We start from the raw sequence: 14,166 nt of genomic DNA, 5'->3' as shown, positions 1-14,166 counted from the left end.
CAGTGATTGTGACACCATGGCCTCAGGATCCCCAGATGCTACATCCACTGGTGAGCCATCAGAAGCAGGAGAAGAGTGTTCAGGTAAGGTTCTAGTCCAGTCTATTGTGACTTTAAATATACTGTATGTGAAATTCCTTACTGAAAGGAACCCTATAAAGAACTTCCATATATAATACATTCTGGCCACACTGATATCATATGAGAATAATTAGGACACACTGTACTCTCTGAAGAGAAAAAAAGATTCTTGTTCTCGCTGACAGGAAGTCATGTAGCACAGAGACAAAGCCAACATTTGTCTCTCCCATATGAGTATGCTTTCCAGTGTCCGACATTTGACCTTTCACTTTGGTTCAGTGTGGGAAGTAGGAAGCTCCAGGCTACTTGAGTCAGATCCTGCAATGGAAGACGGAAGGTCTACAGTATGTGGTGATGTGGATTAGCCAATTCCTTGCAGAATAGGACGCTAGGAGATGGAAGATAATCTCCTCTATCCGATTTCAAATCTATCCAAGTCCATTTAGATTAAGAGTTAGTAAATGGCTGGAGTGTGTTTGGAGGTCTGCCAGTGTGGTAAGCTTGTATATGTCCAGAGTTATCACAGAATGCTTTTGAACCTCTGATAATTGATCTATGACTGGGTTCATGTAAATTACACTGATGGTCTTTACCTTGCACACAATGAGTGAGATGACATTTATGGTCCTTGAGTTAGATATTACTAAATGCTGATCCAAGAATAGGCACTAGTAATGGGTACTTTGATTTTTCTCCAACATGATCAATCAGGAAGTCAGAATGTGGTTTCAGAGAGTTCCGGTACACACATTATGCCAACTCACCGACAAGCACCATCACCTATCAGACATTTTTGCATCAACTCCATTGTTTACCTTTCCCTGTGGTGCAACCGGAAGTGAGTTGCATCAGCAATGAGAGAGACCCTTGGTTCAGATCCCGCATTGAAATCACGAAGTAATTGCGTTCGCATAATCTGTGTTTTGCGAGATTCAGAGGTTACATTTTTCCCTTTAACATTACATTTTTACTCCACTGATGGTTAGGGTTAGGTTTGGGTTTGGTTGGGGGGTACCATTTATAAAATATGCATTTCTCTTCACTGTATTACTGCCTGTTCAGCTGAAAACAGCTCACTTCTCAACTCACTTTTGGCGCCCTCTGTGGACATTACACCCGCAAAAAAGAACTCACACATGCCCATTCGCCCAACAACACTTACCACTTTGGCCACTGGGGGCACTGCTTCGAATTTCAGTTAGCACAGACTAATTTTTGCTAAAGAAAAGTCAACCTGCTGTTTCCAATTTCACTGTAGAACCAGTCTGTTTTCCTAGTGATTTCTAATAATAAAAGATAAATCTTTTGAGTCAGTTCACTCAAACAACTCTTCACTGATTCGTTCACTGATTAATTCAGTAAGCCTTCCTGTAGGCTACATTGATATGACTTGCTTTTATTATAGTCCACTTTAATTGTATCAGCTGTAAGTAAAGATTTCTAATAACTGATCCAGCAATAGGCACTAGATTGGATTGAATGGATTACTTAAAAGATTTGTTACAAAAAACAGTCCTTCATGACCGAAACAATTCTTAATAGAGTAGTCGTAGCCCAGTACAGACTACTCTCTCAGAGCACTGATCATTTAATGTAGCCACTTTTAAACATACTGAGTCCCTGTTCTTAGAAGGCAATATTTAATGTCCCTCACTGTGTAATCAAATAACTGAGCATTGAGTGGTTTATAAGAGATAGCGAGAGCTCTTTCTCTGCGTGTTGTTTACTCCTTTTAGACAGGCCACAGCTGGAGACTACAGGCTTTGCTAGTACAGCTTCATCATGTGACTTTCCATAAGACGAGATTGAGAGAGACATATCAGGCAACAATAGAACACCATGCCACAAAGTCCTGAAGGACTATATGCGAAGGCTTGTCAGCAGCACTGAGAGACTTAAGAGTTGTGACTTTATCATTGTGCTGCTGTTTGCAAAAGTGTTCGTGAAATCAGAATTTGAGCTCGAACCCAGCCCATTCGAGAAACCTTATGTTTAAAATTGTGAATTCAGTCACACTATGCATAGTTTGTTTTTAGTGATTCAAGTCTTATCTATCGAGTTCAGTAGGACTTGAGCTCTGTTCCACAACCTAGTGGGCTGTTCCATAAGGTAAGTAGCATCATGTAGCTGCTTTCTAAAATACCTTGTTTTGGGCACAAATAGATTTTTCAACATGACCACGCAGGATGTCGGCATGTTGCTTCCGAATGTTCCAGTACCCTGGCACTCCATCATGCCAAGTTACTAACAGTTTCCGTCTCCTATCCAACGTTTTTGCATCACTCTTGGAGTATGACCTAAAGAGCGTTGCATCAGCAGAATGGGAGACCTGGATTCTCGTCCCGCGTTGAAACCAGAAAGTTTAGGAGGTTCCATTTTCCCGCTAAGATTCAATTTGTACTCCACTGTCGGTTAAGTTAACGGTTTGGGTTACGGGGTAGAGTTAATAAAATAAACATTCCTCTTCACTCTAGTACAGGGGTCGGGAACCTATGGCTCGCGAGCCACAAGTGGCTCTTTGTTAAAAATCAAATGGCTCGCCGGGTGTCTCACCATTCACCAACACATGATCGTTTAAAACTTTCTAGAGATAATTTTCCAACAGAAAGTGTGTGTGCGATTGCAAAGCTTGAAGTCAATGACACTGTTTTGATTTCCTTCCGAATTTGTCGTACACCGTACCCCTGGTGAACAAGGTTTGAAATGAACACCTGCCAAATGCAGATTTTTCTTGTGGAGTATTTTGCTGAAGTACCAAATTTTTGGATTTGGGGAGGAGGTTATATATAAAAAATTTTAATCACGTCGTTATTTTAATTAATTTTTCGTTTCATTTAAAGTGCAATTTGAATTTAGAAATGTCTTTTTAAGTTTTTCGTGTTTCAATAAATGTATTTAATTTTTAAAGCAAAATCAATAAAGCAAAAATATTCACTGACCTTGGGGGTTGACCATATAATCGTGATATTTTAAATGCGATTATCATTAAAATATTTTTTACATATCGCACAGCCCAAAAGAGAAGTTAAATTTTTCATGAACAATTGTAAAATGAAGTAATTTTATGGAGACCCGCACAAATGCGTGTACTCAATTCCATATTGCAACATGTTACCTATTAATTTTTGCATATTTGTTTGTTTTTGAGTAGTCTATGGGCAATATAAACATTTTATTTTATTGAAAAATATTGTTTTTTAAAATAGTCAATTATTAATTTGTGGTATGGCTCTTTCGAAAAATGCATCAACCAAAAATGTAAAAATTGGCTCCTTAATGGATAAAAGGTTCCCGACCCCTGCTCTAGTACATCCATACTCTCTTTAATGCTCACTTTTGGTTCATCTCTGTGGGCATCACCTCGAAACTGGAGATTACATGTGCCCTTACATTGATAAACACTTCTCTCTTTGGCCACTGTGGGCACTGCTTCGAATTTCGATAAGCACAGACTGAGTTGAGCTCAAGTTGCTTTTTTAGAATTCACTGTGAGATCAGTCTGGATATTAGCTTATTACGCAGATAATAACATTGCATGTAAACAGCTTCACCGGCATTCTTTCCGGCTTATCCAATGTGCGCATGTGCTGTGGGCATGCCTGTTGAGGTCAAAAGCTGACAAAAATCTGATGATTTCAAATCTCATGTAAACTAGAGTTTCCTACATTGGTGTGTTTTTTTTTTCTTTCTGAATAAGCTGATTTTTGTTAACTGTCAGCATATCACTGTGCATGTAAACACGCTCATTGAGAATTGTGAATTGTTTTGTTGATTTAAAGGTTATCATCCCAGCATTGTTTATGCAGCTGGACATCTAGGTTAAAGAGCACTAGCTTTTTTTAGTAGAGTGAGTCTGACCTTTCACTGTTGGTTTTGGCCTTTCTGGTTCTTAACCTTTGGGATGAATACAATTTGTTTGCAGTTTAATCGCTAAAAGTGGCTGAAATAAATAGCAAAGCATCTAAATGTGGAAACTATACACTGCAGGTGATGTCACGGTCACATGTCACAATGGATAGATGGTATGAAAACAAGAAATTATAGTACACCATACAATAAGTCAAGAGAACTTGATTTATCAGCAAATGTTACATATTAGATATAGGGCTCAGTTGTGTGCTTGGCAGTATTGCTTGGTAAACTGAATCAGTATAAACCTCATTGGACTAAGCAAGTTTTTAAAACCGAAATAACACTTGGATACATTTCACAGCCATTTTCATAACACAGTTAGACCTTCATTGGCATTTAAATACATTAGCATTACATAAGCACCCAAGAGGGAATATTCCAGGGTCTATAAAGATGACAAAAGTTGTGAAATGGGTATTATATAATCACTTTTTAAGGATGTGTAGAACCAAAAAGGATGTACAGCCAACAAGTTAATTCTTTAGAAATTCTGCTGCTACTTGTTGCCCAGAACCTCAGCCGTTATAACAAAATAACCATCTGTCCATCATTTACTCTGTTTTGTTATGAAATGTAAATTCACAAAGGTCAGTAGGACTCATTAATTTATTTTCATTGACCCCAGTACAAATGGTATTCATATCATAAGCTACAACATGATTGTTTAAATGTGCTGTTTACACTGGAGGGCCAGCAAAGAGAAGAGACACAACGGTCTGCCAGTTGAACTCATTTTGTTTAGAAAACCGAACATTGAATAATTGTATCCATATGTTTTAATGTTTGCCATATGCAAGCAGGATTTTCCATTGAGATTACTCTACAAGTGGCACTTAATAAAATGCATTTCTGTTTTGTTTTCAATCCAGGGAAAAAGAAGTCCAAATTCCAGACATTCAAGAATTTTTTTGTAAAGAAAAAGAGGAAGGAAAGTCCACCTCCATCGGGAGAAAGTGTTTTGAAGGGCAGTCATTCAAGTTATGACGTCAACAACGTAGAGCCACCTATCACCCCCACAACCATAAACAATGAACTGGGGTAAGGGAATAAAATACATATTAATTAGATTTTTATCACTATACTATATATATATATATATATATATATATATATATATATATATATATATATATATATATATATATATATATATATATATTACTATATTATACATTTTTTTTAACTTGTAAACTACATCTCAATTCCACATGCTACACTGTATAATTTTGTATAACCTGACCACAGTTTAACATTTCATAATCAAAGTGAATTCTGAACAGTCACGAATTGCCACTAAATATGTGTATACAGTTTATATATATATATATATATATATATATATATATATATATATATATATATATATATATATATATATATATATATACACACTGGTGGCCAAAAGTTTGGAATAATGTACAGATTTTGCACTTATGGAAAGAAATTGGTACTTTTATTCACCAAAGTGGCATTCAACTGATCACAATGTATAGTCAGGACATTAATAATATGAAAAATTACTATTACAATTTGAAGAAATTAATTCAGAACTTCTTAAACTACTTCAAAGAGTTCTCATCAAAAAATCCTCCATGTGCAGCAATGACAGCTTTGGCCTTGGCATTGTAGCTGTCAGTTTGTCCAGATACTCAGGTGACATTTCACCCCACGCTTCCTGTAGCACTTGCCATAGATGTGACTGTCTTGTCGGGCACTTCTCACGCACCTTACAGTCTAGCTGATCCCACAAAAGCTCAATGGGGTTAACATCCATAACACTCTTTTCCTGTTATCTGTTGTCCAATGTCTGTGTTTCTTTGCCCACTCTAACCTTTTATTTTTGGTTTTCTGTTTCAAAAGTGGCTTTTTCTTTGTAATTCTTCCCATAAGGCCTGCACCCCTGAGTCTTCTCTTTACTGTTGTACATGAAACTGGTGTTGAGCGGGTAGATTCAGTGAAGCTGTCAGCTGAGGACATGTGAGGTGTCTATTTCTCAAACTAGAGACTCTGATGAACTTATCCTCTTGTTTAGTTGTACATCTGGCCTTCCACATCTCTTTCTGTCCTTGTTAGAGCCAGTTGTCCTTTGTCTTTGAAAACTGTAGTGTACACCTTTGTATGAAATCTTCAGTTTTTTGGAAATTTCAAGCATTGCAAACCTCCATTCCTCAAAACAATGATTGACTGATGAGTTTCTAGAGAAAGCTGTTTCTTTTTTGCCATTTTTGACCTAATATTGACCTTAAGACATGCCAGTCTATTGCATACTGTGGCAACTCAAAAACAAACACAAAGACAATATTAAGCTTCATTTAACAAACCAAATAGCTTTCAACTGTGATAAAATGGCAAGTGATTTTCTAGTACCAAATTAGCAATTTAGCATGATTACTGGAATGATGGCTGCTGGAAATGGGGCCTGTGTAGATTTGATCAAAAATGACTTTTTTTCAAATAATGATGGTGCTTTTTTTACATCAGTAATGTCCTGACTATAATTTGTGATCAGTTGAATGCCACTTTGGTGAATTAAAGTACAACATTTCCTTCCGAAACAGCAAAATCTGTACATTATTCCAAACTTTTGGCCGCCAGTGTATATACAATATATATATATATATATATCGATTTGCTACTTGCTTTGTGAACATACAGTTTCTCACTGTAGTTTGGGGTAGAGTAAATAAGGTAACCCATTCAAATGAAATTAAAAGCAGGGCAAGCCCTTCAGTGAAGCATTACACTTGTAGTTAGCCTAATAACCAAATATACACGAGTAGTGAGGCAATGTGTTATAAATGGAAAAAAGTGGGCACTGAATGTGTTAAAATTGTCATATTGTCGAGGTTTGAAAAGAATAGCTCACCCAAAAGTGAATAGTCTAGTTTATATTCTCAGACATTCCACTTAGCAAGATCAGCCATATAAGGTACATATTTATACAGTCTTTAGCAAACAGTTAACATTCTGTGTAATCTTGACTATAATTGACTTTCTGTCTGGTTTGTCTGAGCCAAAGTGTAAACTCTGAGCTTGAGGATGGATATGAGATGAGTTTCCATCTTCAGGTGTATAGCATGAGCAGCCTATGCCCTTGTTAAAACATGTTATTGGGGTTTGGTTTGAGTCTGCCTTAAAAAAAAGATAATTCCGTTTCATCAGTTTGGATAAGAGCTGCCAGGATTTGTTGAATGAATTAAATGCTGAAAGACAGTATAGACACTAACATTATTACCATTACTATTATGCCACTGTATCTTTCATTCAAAGATCCAAGATCAACATGGGAAACAAGGCCGTGTCACATGACAGTGTCTTCGTCTCTGATTCGCCCTCATCAGAGACTAACGAGGCTTTGGGGGAATTACAGGACAGCATTCACGGAAAAGTAAAATCTATACAGGTATTCCAGAGAGATCTACTTGTATATACTAAGTTTCACAATAAAATTACTATTCAAGTTCTTTGAATGCTGTTTTAGGTTTGTAAAATATCTGACTCATCAAATTATTTATTTTTAGTGTGTTTGTATATATATAAATTACAATTTGTGTATGTAGCTAAGAGTGTAACATTTAAAAGCAAGTGAGGTATTATGATGGAGTGTTTAAGTGTGCTTCTTTGCCTGTCCTCTTCCTTTAATCAGTTTTAGTAATGGCAATTCACTGGGCTTTGGTATAAAATTTGCCTAAGCCTCAAGATACAGGGCCTGAGATTTTCACTGTTGACATTTTGCCACCAGCCCAATCTAGACAGCAGGAATCAATTTCAATGTCTCTGATCAGAAATAGAATAAAAACAAGACCAAGTCAATGGTGAGTTAAAGTGAAGCTTTCCATTAAGTGCACTTTGTGCAGTTGTTTGAATCAGATATATAGTATATTTTGGAATAGAATTAGAAATAACACAAAGGTGTACTTGACATGTAGTAAGACTACCATTGAAAGGCTGTACACTGTGTGTATTTTCATAATCAGTATAATTATGGATGAGTATTCTGAGTTTCACTAGAAGTGTATCGTCTAAAATTGATAGCCTGTTTCCATGAAAGCATTGGTGTTGTCTCTCTTGGCATTGATTAAATGCCACTTACTGTTGCATGCATGCTGTAGTTAACATATTACCATACTACATTTCAGATATGCACTTTGTCATTGACTCAGAGATGAGAGCAGCTTTGCAATGATAGTTATCCAGTCCATTAAGAGAGGAATATGAATTTTAACCACTGTTGAAAAGAAACCAGCAGATCAGAGAATAGCTGATTCTAAGCTTAGATGAGACAAAAGATTGAATTTTACATATAAAGTTTTAATTAACTGATTTACTTAAAGTGATAGTTCACCCAAAAATGAAAATTCTCTCATCATTTACTTACCCTCATGATATCCCAGTTGTGTATAACTTTCTTTTTTCACCAGAACACATTTGAAGAAAAATAGAAAAATATCTTGGCTTAGTTGGTCCTTAAAGTGGATGGTGTGGCGAATTTTGAAGCTTCAAAAATCACAGACAGTCAAACGTCATCGATACAACTCCAGCAGTTAAATTAATGTCTTCTAAAGTGATACAGTCACTTTTGATGTGAAAAAAGATAAATATTTAAGTACTTTTTAACTATAATCCATCACTTCTGATTGCTTCCGTAAGCTTCACGAGAGGGTGGAAATCACGCTGTCTTTTGTGTGACGTATTCGCGTTGCCATGATACAGATGTAATCTCACGTTTTCCACTTGGTTGAGACATCCAGGCTAAACAGACAAATGCACTATTGTGAGGAAAGAAACAGATACAAATACAGATCTAAACTAAAACCAACAAAGCTTCAGTACACTATTCCTCCTACTCAGTTGTAAACAGCGCTGCTCTTCCATGTGTGTCGTACGTGCGTCAGGTCTCGCATGTCTCACGTGCCAACACGATTACGCCACATGCGCATACTGCTGCTGACCGGAAGCGATGATTTAGAGTTAATAAAGTATTTACGTATTGATCTTCGTAGCACCAAAAGTGATCGTGTTGCTTCAGAATACATTAATTTAACCGCTGGGGTCGTACGGATGATGTTTATGCTGACTATCTGTGATTTTTGGAGCTTCAAAAGTCAAATACCATCTACTTGCATTTTAAGGACCTACTGAGCTGAGACATTTTTCTGTTTTTCTTCAAATGTGCTCTGATGAAGAAAGTAATGCACACCTGGGATATCATGAGGGTGAGTAAATGATGAGAGAATTTTCATTTTTGGGTGAACTGTCCCTTTAATATAAAACTAGGCATATTTAAAATTATATCTCCTATAATGCTTGAAAGATGAAAAGAGTAAATATCATGGGTATAGATAGACATAACCTGTAGATATCAAAAGAGCACATTTCTACACATTTTCATTCTTTTTAGAATATACACCCTTAAAAGGTTTTAAAAGGAATCAATACAAAATCTGTTTTTATTCAAGTTTTTCTTTAAACTGGATCTAAAACACTTTATGTAGGTTTTTAGTTGTTTTACCCTTTATTGCAGAATACTTTAACCTTGATTTTGCCATTAAAATAGCAATATAGGCTGGCATGGCGTTAAAAACAAACAAACAAGCTATCCTTTTAGAATTTGGTCAATTATAACTCGGGTCAACCAAAAAGGTCATAATGCTCATTCTCACTTTACACTTAATGCAGTTAAAAAGGCAAAATATCACACATCTGGGTCTGTTTTAGCACTGTCCAACAACATATTACTTCATTTGGATTAATTAATCAGTATAGTAGGTTGTAGTAGAGCAGAATTAAACCGTTTAAAGAGTTATCACGACAACTGTTCGCAATGTTTCTTTTATGTCCTTAGCTGCAGCTGAAGCAGACGATCGGTCTAGGCTCGCCACCGGGACTCCTATACGGAAGGAAAGGTGAGGACGCTGGGACTCTCTCTGAGGACGATGGTCTTCCCTACAGCCCCCCGGAATACTCCAGCCTCCACACTGTGCTGGCTACCCCTCTTCAGGTACTCATTAATACACTAATAATTTTATAGCAGCCTAGACATGCTTTTATTGTTATTTCATATGAATAATTTTGCATTGATACATTTAAAATCTTTGATAAATAGTAAACATTCTGCTGTTATCTTGTGTCAGAAGTGTTTACGATACTTTTTAGCCTTTTATTACACAGTCAGGACTGGAGTTCTGAGTTCAGCTTTCTTAGTTTGCTTGTCTGCTGAAACTTAAATGATAATTTAAGCCAGTGTTTCTAAATTGGTGGGTAGCAGCACAAAAATGGGTTGTCGATCTGTTCTGATAGGGTCCCAGACAGCAGTGAGAAACCAGTGCTAAATGCAAATTTTAAAATGCATCTAACCATATAATCATGTAGTTAGGCTAGCAAAAAAGTCTTATCAGCTTTTAAAAGGGAAGAGAAAACGCTTTTCATTTTCATTTCTTGCTCTTTTGATGTTAAAGTTCATAGAAGCTAGCCAAATTTTATTCTACCTAAAGTAGAAGGAAGAAAATAACTTGGACTACTGTACATTAAATATGGGTGTTGGGTCGCCCCTTGATGTCCAATGAAAACTCCGTGTCCTGAAGCAAAATCGCTGATTTAAATTATTCATTTGCTTTGAGCATAACATGGTGCCAGCACTGGTCACTCCTTTTCTAAAACATCTAGAAAGGATGTAAATGTGTGTTTCACCACCAAGAAGTACCATACATGAAGTCAAATAATCAGTCACCCTGTGATGAACATGTTATGCATCAGAAAGTGATTGTGAAAGTTGGATAAGAGCCTGAGACGTCAAAGGCATGATCGAAAAGACAGAAAGCTCTCTGCTGAGTTCTCTTAACAGGATTAGGTGTGTTGTCTGTCTTCTCTGATGTCCACTATACCTGTCTCCCCTGGAATCTCTTCAGAGATGTGCAGAGCCTTCTGTCCTCACCTGCCCTGAGCTTATCACACAGCTTATCTTTAATCCAGAACGTTTTATGTAAGGGCAGTGGCATTCGATCAGTTGCCAAACATAGTCCAGACTATCAAACCAGTAAAAGTGTTAACTTAATATCAATAATATAATATCACAGGTTTTGCATCATTTATTAAAGGGATAGTTTACCCCCATATGTTGTTCCAAACCCATAGGATTTTCATTTTTCTGTGGAACACAAAAGGTGGCGATGTTAGTCTCAGTCACCATTCATCGTCAATGCATATTTTTTCCATACAAGGAAAGTGAATAGTCACTGGGGCAATCATTCTGCCTAGCATCTCCTTTTGCATTCCCCAGCAGAAAGAAAGGAATGCAGGTTTTGGAATAAATAATAACAGGATTTTGCCATTTTGGGGTGAAATCCTCCTTTATGAGAAAAATGCTTTATGTCAAACATTCGAAAAGGAAATTTGTACTGTTTTAATATGTCCCTTTATCACTGCAGTCGGCAGAATTGAGCCAGAGGGGCAGTACCTTGAGCATGGAGGCATCAGACAGCGAAGATGATCAGGTGACTCATGCATCACATATGCCTCTTTTACCTCCTCACATTCCACATATCAGAAATGCTTGGATGGTATGGGAAAAATAGTGGTTAGTGGAACATGTCCATAGTTAATGTGATGAACTACATCTGTGGTTATTCTGCTGGGACACCTATGTGAACTTAAGGGAAACTGACTTCAAACATTCACTAAAAATCACCTTGATACCAAATAGTTAAAAGTAATTGCAATAATGCTTAGTTAGTTCTAGAAAAAAGGTCTACCATCATTTGTATGTTTGATATTTTGTTATCTAACGCAATGACTTTTATACATTTTTAAGTGTGGTTTAAGTGTCGAGATACTTGTTGGGGTTACTGTAGGTCATTTAAGCATCCCTGGCTCTGGTGTGGGTTTGGACTCTAAAAATGTTTGGAATTTACCCATAAAGTCAAGTGCTTTAGAGATGAATATATACCCTGAGAATGTTTCTTGTCTGCTGTTGCTTTGGCTTGTATATGACAGAGAGTATAGAATTGAGTCAACTAAACGTTGCGCTATCGGATGTAAATGAATGTATTCATGATGTATATCAATGTATTCAGAACAAGTACTTTTACAGTCAAAGGCTGAAAAAGATCACGCAGACTTGAGAGAGCAGGACACTGGCTGTATCCAGTAGTATTGTTAAATTTGAATTTCAAATTAGAAAAAAAAGGGTTTAGTGCATTTGTGTGCATGTGCGTGTGCATGTAGAGAGGACATTTCTAAGACTCTGTGCACACAAATATCTCACGCACGACACCAGCACCTACCTAAAAGGATCTCGAAACCAAATTTAAACCACTGCAAATCATGCACTTTTCGATTTGTCTTGTTGCCAGTGCTTTAAATAGCTGTCACGTGTTTTGTGTTGGCAATGCCTTAGAGAGACTGTAGAGAGATGGACATTTGTTTTGGGGGGAGAAGTACTTTTTGATATTCTGCCTAAACTGGGAGTAATTTGCTACTTTTCTGCCAACTATACGGTCAGCTGATGCATGTTAGAATGCATTTTTTTGTCCTAACAGTAAGTTCAGTTGTAAGAAAATCCTAAAACTAAGTTTTTATGCAAAAAAATTTAAATTATGTAATCTATTGCCCATGGTAAAAGAATGCACAGGTAATGTCTACACAGGAAATCGACATGTTGCTACCAAATTTTCCAGTACCTTGAAATCGCCCCCATTCTGCCAAATTACTTAGAAGCACCATCTCCCATCTTTGCATCAATTCAAATGTGTTTACCTTTTCCTGTGGTGCTACTGATAGCCTCAAAGACACAGGTTCTGGTCCCATGGAAACCAGGAAGTAATTGCATTCCCATAATATGGTGAGTGCGATTCAGAGGTTTCATTTTCCCTCTAAGATTAAGTTCTTACTCCACTGATGGTTAGGTTTAGGTTTTTGGGTTAATAAAATATGCATTCCTGTTTACAACAAAAAATACTACTCACTTTTGGTGCCACTGTGGACATTTCACCTGGAAACTGAGGCTCACGCTTGCCACACGTTAAACAACACTTCCAGCTTTGGCCACTGGGGGCAGTAGATTTGAATTTTGGTAAGCAGAGACCGATTTTAGCAGCAGAACTTTCCTGACCGTCCATTTCTGTGGGATTTATCAAGCGGTGCTTAACTGCTGGGGTTACGAGTAAAGTAGCAGTGTGAAAGCATTCCAGTGGTTCACTCTAGCAGCCTTGCTGTCTGCTGGAAACGATATATTGAAGCATTCTGGGTCAAATTGGCTACAAAGATGAACTGTAACATCTCGTGTATAACTAATTCACGAGTTTGTTACATACTGTGCCATTAAAAGCACGTGTTAACTTGAAGTATGTGCCATCTTCTATAAGGCTTATAGAGCATTTAAGTTGCATTTGACTTTAGTGAGCATGTTAATGTACTGTATGGTTTTCTACTTGCAAATGAAAAGTGTGAACTTGGAAGTTTATACTGTCTAATAATTAGGTCTTATAAAGAGCATTTAAAGGTGCACTGATTAATTTTTTTCCTCATTTAAAAAGTTTTACTTCTAAAGAAATTAATAGTAATATTGAAACATATGCATGAAATCATGACCACTCATGTGAGATGAAAAATTCAGTTATATCAGTAACCTTATAAAAGCTCTTTTATTCGACATTGAGAGGGTCCCCTCATGGAGGCAGCCATGTTAGGATCACATGACCTACTGAATACTTCTTGCTTAATCTCAGTAACTGCCCTGTTATTGGACACTTTCATTCATGGATTAAATTAATCCTGGTTTACTGTGAATAGTGAATTCCTACAATGGCTTTGGTAACTCAAAACTACTGTGTTTGAATGATGCTGCATTCAGGCCACTAGATGTCACTAGATGTCAAATACTAGATGTTGGATTTCTTTGAGAAATTGTTTTCAATTGGCAGCCTTAAATATTGAGATGTGGCATTATTGTCATGAAAAACATTCTGCTAATGCTTCAAAGGATTGCACACTGGGAATGGTGTACAACCATAACCTACTGTTTTTTTTAACCGGAGAATTTTTTTGTTTTTTCGCTCATTCTGAATGAAAATAGATAAGGACCATCATCAGAATTGTTAATAATGAGTAAGTTGCGGTGAAGGTGGCTCGATACCTGTTTTTTTTTTTTTTGTTTTTTTTTTTTTATTTTGTGGTT

At 36.8% G+C, this 14,166-nt stretch overlaps 2 protein-coding genes across 10 annotated transcripts in view; both read left to right on the top strand.

Annotated features, from left to right (window-relative positions):
- Positions 1-14,166, top strand: part of LOC127417577 (fructose-bisphosphate aldolase B-like) — a 204,357-nt gene that overhangs the window by 137,489 nt on the left and 52,702 nt on the right. The window lies entirely within an intron of this gene.
- LOC127417574 (acrosomal protein KIAA1210-like) overlaps positions 1-14,166 on the top strand; it is a 50,170-nt gene that overhangs the window by 29,522 nt on the left and 6,482 nt on the right. For all 9 annotated transcript variants that reach the window (XM_051657589.1, XM_051657592.1, XM_051657594.1 and 6 more), the window contains 5 exons: positions 4-83; positions 4,862-5,030; positions 7,263-7,395; positions 9,838-9,993; positions 11,420-11,485. In XM_051657589.1, coding sequence (XP_051513549.1) covers positions 4-83; positions 4,862-5,030; positions 7,263-7,395; positions 9,838-9,993; positions 11,420-11,485 — 604 coding nt within the window. The remainder of the gene's footprint in view (positions 1-3; positions 84-4,861; positions 5,031-7,262; positions 7,396-9,837; positions 9,994-11,419; positions 11,486-14,166) is intronic.

Source organism: Myxocyprinus asiaticus, chromosome 27, assembly GCF_019703515.2.
Source record: "Myxocyprinus asiaticus isolate MX2 ecotype Aquarium Trade chromosome 27, UBuf_Myxa_2, whole genome shotgun sequence".
Taxonomy (NCBI): Eukaryota; Metazoa; Chordata; class Actinopteri; order Cypriniformes; family Catostomidae; genus Myxocyprinus; species Myxocyprinus asiaticus.
Note: the sequence above shows the minus strand (reverse complement) of the source record. Positions and strands in the feature narration are given on the sequence as shown.